Consider the following 8,456-nt stretch of genomic DNA (forward strand, 5'->3'; position numbering starts at 1 on the left):
GCTCTATACACCACCACCAATGGATTTGACATGAAACTAACAAGATGTGCTTTACCCTGCAGATTGTCAGCTTTAATTTGGAGGGTATTTACATCCAAATCAGGTGAACAGTGTAGGAATTTACAACTGTTTGCATATGTGCCTCCCACTTATTAAAGCGAACCTTTCACCTGGATTTCACTTAATAAACTATTACCAGGACCTTATAGATTATCCTCATTCTGTTTACATACAGTCTTGTGCGCTTTCCTGGGATGTATATTCATGAAAAAACGACTTATAAGTCCTCGTCTCCCAGCTCCTGAAGTCACGCTAGAAGTCAAGGGGGTAGCTCTTCCTTCACTCCGGGCTGTAACTCCCTGCCCTAACCCCTCCTCTTAGCATGGTAACTGATCACCCGGCTCAGTCGCCGGGACCGCGCTTGTACAGGCGGCGCATGCGCCGTAGGCCTCAGTAGCAGCGCGATCCCGTCTATCGCGCAGACTCAAGCGCGATCCTGTAACTGAATCGCGCATGCGCTGTCCGTCCCCGATGCCTGCTGTCTTCTGTTCCTCAGGCGCGCGCGCGCGCTGAGGAACAGAAGACAGGCAGGCATCGGGGATGGACTGCGCATGCGCGATTCAGTTACGGGCTTGCGCTGCTACTGAGGCCGACTGCGCATGCGCCGCCTGTACAAGCGCGGTCCCGGCGACTGAGCCGGCTGTCAGTTACACTGCTTAGAGGAGGGGTTAGGGCAGGGGAGTTACAGCCCGGAGTGAGGGAAGGGCTACCCCCTTGACTTCTAGCGTGACTTCAGGAGCTGGAGACTAGGACTTTATAAGTCGTTTTTTTCATGAATATACATCCCAGGAAAGCGGCACAAGAATGCATTGAAATAGAATGAGGATAATCTATAAGGTACTGGTAATAGTTTATTAAGTGAAATCCAGGTGAAAGGTTCGCTTTAAGGAGCCAAAAGTAATGGGACATAATAATAATCATAAATCAAACTTTCACTTTTTAATATTTGGTTGCAAATCCTTTGCAGTCAATTACAGCCTGAAGTCTGGAACGCATAGACATCACCAGACGCTGGGTTTCATCCCTGGTGATGCTCTGCCAGGCCTCTACTGCAACTGTCTCAGTTCCTGCCTTGTTCTTGGGGCATTTTCCCTTCAGTTTTGTCTTCAGCAAGTGAAATGCATGCTCAATTGTATTCAGGTCAGGTGATTGACTTGGCCATTGCATAACATTCCACTTCTTTCCCTTAAAAAACACTCTTTTTGGTTGCTTTTGCAGTATCGTTGGGGCCATTGTTCCATCTGCACTGTGATAGCGCCCGTCCAATGAGTTCTGAAGCATTTGGTGAATATGACGCAGATAATATTGCCCGAAACACTCAGAATTCATCCTTCAGCTTTTGTCAGCAGTCACATCATCAATAAATACAAAAGAACCAGTTCCATTGGCAGCCATACATGCCCACACCATGACAACTACCACCTCCATGCTTCACTGATGAGGTGGTATGCTTAGGATCATGAGCAGTTCCTTTCTTCTCCATACTCTTCTCTTCCATCACTCTGGTACAAGTTGATCTTGGTCTCATCTGTCCATAGGATGTTGTTCCAGAACTGTGAAGGCTTTTTTAGATGTCGTGTTGGCAAACTCTAATCTGGCCTTCCTGTTTTTGAGGCTTACAAATGGTTTACATCTTGTCGGGTGAACCCTCTGTATTCAACTCTCCCTGGTGAAGTCTTCTCTTGATTGTTGACTTGAGACACATAACCTACCTCCTGCAGAGTGTTCTTGATCTGGGCAACTGTTGTGAAGGGTGTTTTCTTCACCAGGGAAAGAATTCTTCGTCATACACCACAGTGGTTTTCTGTGATCTTCGGCGTCTTTTGGTGTTGCTGAGCTCACCGATGCATTCCTTCTTTTTTAAGAATGTTCCAAACAGTTGTTTTGGCCATGCCTAATGTTTTTGCTCTTCTCTCTGATGGGTTTGCTTTGTTTTTTTCAGCTAATGATTGGCTTGCTCACTGATGGTGACAGCTCTTTGGATCTCATCTTGAGAGTGACAGCAACAGATTCCAAATGCAAATAGCACACTTGAAATGGACTCTGGACCTTTATCTGCTCATTGTAATTGGGGATAATGAGGGGAATAACAACCACCTGGCCATGGGACAAGCTGAGAAGCCCAATTGTCCCATTACTTTTGGGTCCCTTAACAAGTGGGAGGCACATATGCATACTGATGTATTTCCTACACCGTTCACCTGATTTGGATGTTAATACCCCAAAAATAAAGCCTGACAGTCTGCAGTTAAAGCACATCTTGTTCGTTTCATTTCAAATTTATTTTGTGTATAGAGCCAAAATTTTTAGAATTGTGTTGATGTCCCAATATTTATGGACTGGACTGTAACCAGAGAGCTTCATTTTACCTGTCAATCCATTTGTCTCGCTCCTGTAGTGAGCCTGCAACACACAGAGTATTCATGGCCGCCTGACCTTCCCTCACAAAAACTTCAAACACTACAATCCCCACAATCCCTAGCTTTCCTGCAGTGAGTGTTGATGTTTACTGATGGCTGCCTGATAGTACAATCCAGTCACACCCCCTCTACTCAGTAATCAGCAGCACATTAACACGCCCTTTCTTTCTACAAGTCATTTAGCTAGAGAATTGATAGCAACACACTAGTGCATGCTCGACTAACAAAGGCTCAGAACTACAGTCGCTGTCCATGGTAATTTAGGAGAAAACCACAGTGGGTAGCAGAGGAAGAAAACTACTTTTATAATTACTGAATGGTAAATATGTGATATTTGCATTATATTAGGTAATTATTGATGAATTAGTTGTTAAAACATGTTATTGTTATGGTAATAGAAATACCCCTTAAAAGCAAGTTCTGGTTAAAGTTTAGTTCAAGGAGCTATCCCATAAAAATATAATACATTTTTAAACCAGCACCTGAATCTAAATTGTTTTAGTATTGCATGTAATTAAAATGTAGTATAGCTACAGAGTTTTTCAGTAACATGCTGAGGTGGAACACTCAACTGCCACAGCTATATCTTCTGTTAGAAGCCATGGCAGTTACAGGAGAGAGGTGCAAACAGAAATTACATGTCTGCGAAAGGACATGCCCCTGAACAGCCCATAAATCTAGGAGAGCAATGAATTGCAATATCTCTGGATCCATGTGAGGTACAGGGCTGGTTCTAGATTTTAGATTCTCATTTTCTGTATGATGTCTCATTTTTCATTTTTTATGTTTATGGGATAACTCCTAAAGGGGTTATCTGAGCCTGGAAATTCTCCCCCATATGCCCTGGCTCCCCGCACCGCTTCTGGTCCCCGCACGACCTCCACTGTTTCTCCCCGTGCGCAGATTAAAACATCCGATGACCGGGGGTGGGGGATGCCAATGGCAGGTGGTGACGGGGGACGAAGCACTCCTAGCCTCACCTGTCCACTGCTTACCATTGTCTAACTATTCCCCCCACCACACACACAACGGTCATCAGATGTTTTAATCCATGCACGGGGAGAAGCAGCAGGGACCAGGAGCGAGGCAAGTAAAATCTGTGTGAGGGGCCCGGACATATGGCGGGGGGGGGGGGGGAGGCAGCAGCAGCAGCAGCATTTCCAGGTTCTGATAACCCCTTTAAACCTATAATAACCATCTTAACAATTCATACTTTTTCTCTACGCACATCACTGTAGCATTAAGCTAATCACTACTAATTTATTCCTTGCTTTGACGTGGCCGAGAATTCTGTTGCCTCATTTGAACCGAATTGTTTATTCAGTGTTCAATGTTAACGGCCACGTGGTTTTGCTGGTAATAGAATGCTGCTGTGGTTTGATTGGACACATGGTTCTTTTCCACCCCATATTTGATAGTACAATATACAGTATAGGCATAAGAGTATTTGTCATGCCAGACACTCAAGCTTTAAATTTTTGTTGTTGGGAAAGGAGGCAAACCAAGTATAAGTAACTTTTTAGTTTTAATAGTACCAATTTTTCTCTAGCTGTAACCATAGGTATAGGCTTGAAGGGCTTGCTTGGATTTGGTCTTGCACACTCAGTGGAACTAATTTGCTTGTGGCCACCCACTGTAATTTCCGCTCAGAATCCACCTGGAAACTAAAAGTGGCCCATTTTAGGAAAGTCTAAATTGACAGTAGGCAGGGCTAACACAACAGCTGTGCAGTACAAAGTAGTGCCCCAGCAGAACCAAATACCACAGTACAGCACAAATACTGCCCCAGCAGCACAAAATACCTCCACAGAAGTTGCCTCTCAGAGTGTGGCAGTCGGCACTATCCACCACAGTCGTCGTCCTCAAGTTGTCTCTAAGACTATGGAGGAGGGAGACACAAGCCACAGCACTAAGCAGCCTGAATTTCAGCATGCTGCCAGGGTCGGGTTCGCCCAGTGCTACCAACCATACTGGAGAATACAGCACTGCATATCTATTACATCCACCAATGTCTCTCTGATGTAGATCTTCTTTCCTCACCTCTCCACATTTGGACCAGACCGTGATGATTACTTTCTGCCACATCTCGTCTCTGCAAGGTTTTTCATCATTCTCCCCATTCTGGTGCCCCAATTGTGTCATCCTGCTGCCACCCCGAATACTGTTCCCCAGTGCCCCTAAATACTGTATTGTAGAAGTGTCATACGGATGGTCCTCCTGAAAATACTAGTACCATACAAAAATAATTGTGGCAAGCAGAGTACCCTCAATAGTCATGCTTCCTCATAGTGTCCCACAGTAGACTACAATGTACCATAGCTTACGACGGGACAGTTTCTTACTCAGACTGGAGTGAGACACCATCACGGTCAAAAAAGCCCAACCCCTGCAGAGAGGGCTCTACTCTCCAGTGGCTTCTTACTCCGTCTGAGTCAGACACTGTCCTTTCAGGAGTTATGGTAAAGCGCAGTCTCACAAGAATTCATCATGACGTTATGTGACTGAGAAAAATGACTAGCCACACCTCTGTGGCTGTATGATTCAGGTTGGTATGTGTGGTGCCAGAAATCTTAGGGAAGTTGCCGCAGAACTGAGAGGTGCATATTCATAATTGAAAGTATTACATGCTCATGGAAGCACGGTCTAGTAGAATATACACATTGGAGTCACATTATTTTGACCACTTCCTACTTTTGACGTCAGCAGTGTGTCGCTCATGACTGAAGTCACATGTCAGCTGACCTGGTGGGTATATAAGGTGTGCGATAGGCTGTCCGCGCACACATCCCTCGTTGCTGGCATGGGTAAAAGGAGCAATTTATCAGTGTGGCAAGGTGTCAAGGGTGGCAGTATTTCTGAAACTGCACAGTTTGTGAACTGTTTGCATGCTGCAGTGATGAGTGTATCGTGAGTGGACAAATGGCACCAGTGTGGATAAGCAACATGGAAACTGCGGAGCACCACATTGATTGGTGAACATTGGCTATGAATGTGCGCAACGCGAACAGACATGCAACTGTGGAGCAGCTCACTGCCAAAATGAATTAGGGGGCTACCAGATGTGCGCCTAAGACGGTAAATGGATGGTCACTGAACCTCTGCTAACGAAGTTGCATTTGTTGAAAAGGCTTCTATTTTCACAACAGTATCGGAATTGGACCCCTGCTGATTGTCAAAGGGATTGCCCTTTTTCAAAGAGCTCATTGTTTTCTGCTTCATTGAATGGAAGGACATTCATTTAACCACAAGTTGGTGGTGGCAGCATTATTGTCTGAGGACTGCTTTCTTGCAATTCTCTGAGCCCATCATGCATGTGGAAGGAACTTGCAACCAATTTGGGTATGATTCCATTCTTGCAGAACACTTACAGCTATACATGTAGATTTTCCTCCCTGGGTTGGATAGAATCTTCAGCAGGCAATGAGACATGTCACACCTAGAAATGTTATTGAGTCACTCCAGACCATCTATGTGCTGCATACAGCGCGGTTACTCTGGATATTCGCCAACCCCATTTTATTGGTCAACCTTGCCTCCCCAAGAAATAGAAAAAGGTCCCATTTATCCATAAATGGTATAATTAGAAACTACATATTGCCCTGCACAAAATTGAGCCCTTCACACAGGTCCCCGTCAAAAGAAGATGTAAGAGTTTGGCAGTCCTTTTTTTATTTTTTTCCTTTATGAAAAAAAGAGCCTGCGGAATAAAGTTAAATGTCGTTTATTACGGTGCAGTGGTCTCCATAAAAAACAGTTGATGGGAATAGTATTTTATTTTTATATTTTTTACACTGCCACCGTGAAATTTGATACCTATAAAAAATAGATTTTGAAATACAGATATCAAAGTGAAAAAAACAAAATATCTCCGTACTAAAGTAGGCTTTGTACTTGAGGGCTCTAAGTCCCCCATACAAATTTTACTTTTGTTAACTGAACCCATCATTTTTAGTGGGACTGGTTGTCGGTCTCTCCTCAACATCATCTGGAATTTTTATTACTGACCCTATTCTACTTGAAAATAAGCCCACTGCCAGATGTCTCTGGTAGCAGCTTTCTCATCTCACGTTTGATAACACATACACACTAACCTGGCCAAACCAGGAGACAAACTGTTACGAACAAGCATCTGGCTGACAGGTATTGCACTTGTATGTCCATTATTTTAGTATAGGACATTAGGACTTTATTAGGACTGTAGTTGTACATCTAGCTGCAATGTGCATGGGCTGCTGTCCATAAATGTATAGATAGGAGAATGCAGACTTCTGTAGAACTGATTTTAATGGCAAAACAAAGTTCTGTACTTATTGCACTCAATATTCTTCAATGCAAAAATGATGCAGTAGAATATGGGGCCATATTATGGCCCGTCTGAATTGAGTCTCATTTGTACTTGTTATTGGTTTATGTTTATACGACACTTAGTATTATGCATAGTAATGTTATGCCTTCACTGCAGTTTATATGTATATTCATTTTATATTAATTTGTTTTCTCTCTCTTCCACAGGTATTTAAATGTCTACCCTCAGTTGACTTCACCTATGCAAAACCTTTTTTTTTCTTTTTTTTTAACTTTAAAATAAAAGGTTGCTCATCACAGTTCTCCTTTGTAGCTATCACTGGTTAAACACAAAAATCACTTAATTCTTTACTGAGCTCAATGCCAGGACACACACCATTGTTCCACTGTGAATGAAAACAACGAAAATCCGGGAAAATTACAATTGTACTTTATTTATATGAAATATATAATTTTTAAAATTTCTTTTGTAATTTTATTTTTGTGGGTTATGGTTTTTTGGAGAACGTAGCTCAAGAAATGAGCAGAAAAGTGAAATAATGGCACATGGATTTAAGATGAACTTGAGGGATTTGGCAATGTCTGTCTTCGCTCAACGCAGATTCAACTGGTGCTAAGATTGTGCCTCAGTTATCTGGTGCTGATGATTTGCGGTGCTCTTTGAACAGTTCACACTGGGACCCTGGATCCATTGTGTTCATGAAATGTGTGCTTAATTTATTATTAACTTCTAAATCTGTATAACCAAAGTACATTCTGTTCTTTTCCTTGTATGACCAGACATATGTGTCTGTTCAAAGAACTGAACTCCTCCATATTTTTATTTTTTGTGGGTCCCCCCTCACCCACCCACCCTTAAAGTTATATGGCAGCTAATGTGTGATTGTAACAATAGGAACGATGTATCACAGGTTATTAAGGCACAGTAGTGATGCTGTATTTTAAGTTACCAACCCTAATATTTAAGCATAAAGCAAAATGTAGTATTTCAAGATACTTGATTTTTTTTTTTTTCCCCCCACCAACATATAACATTTAGGCTATAATGCATACATGTGCATATATTGTAAATGTGTGTGTATATAACATGTGTGTATAAGTACATATTTATATGTATATAGTCTTGCACATATATTTAAATATCTTTATACAGTCCGGAATCTAGTACCCTTCCTAGTAGGACATGTATTTGAGGCCAAACATAATCTCTCTTGAACAGTCATGGAACGTAAGGAATTAAAGGGTTGAGCAAACTAGGACTTTGATGCAGTATTTACCCCTGTCACAATCACAAAATGGTTTAATATCTATTGTACATAAAGAGCAGAGGAGTTGGCTTCCTTGGAACATGTGAACTATAGGTTGTTGGCCCTCAGAGTATAATTTAAAGGGACACTTCTGTTAGGAAGGGGGTATTTTTTTTTTTTTTTTTTTTTTAAATCTTTTTATTGTCATTTTCAAAACTGAGAAGTCTCACATTAAAAGTGATCACAAAAATGTACACAAGAGTTACAATAAGAAAGGTGAGACAATTAAAGCCTCTTAGGAGTGAAGGTAAGTCAGGGAATGTAAATCATTACAGTATTTCCAAACAGGCCCACAATCAACAGTATCATTTACAAATTGCAACTTCAAGTAAGAGAATGTCAACCTGGATGGATTATACCGGTT

The 8,456-nt window shown here is 42.1% G+C and overlaps 1 protein-coding gene across 1 annotated transcript in view; it reads left to right on the top strand.

Moving 5' to 3' along the window:
• Nucleotides 1-7,020, top strand: part of DOT1L (DOT1 like histone lysine methyltransferase) — a 144,096-nt gene extending 137,076 nt beyond the window's left edge. The window contains 1 exon segment of the mRNA XM_040417653.1: nt 6,993-7,020. Coding sequence (XP_040273587.1) covers nt 6,993-7,000 — 8 coding nt within the window. The 3' untranslated portion in view covers nt 7,001-7,020.
• Nucleotides 7,021-8,456: the final 1,436 nt, after the last annotated feature.

This window comes from Bufo bufo, chromosome 2, assembly GCF_905171765.1.
Source record: "Bufo bufo chromosome 2, aBufBuf1.1, whole genome shotgun sequence".
Lineage (NCBI taxonomy): Eukaryota > Metazoa > Chordata > Amphibia > Anura > Bufonidae > Bufo > Bufo bufo.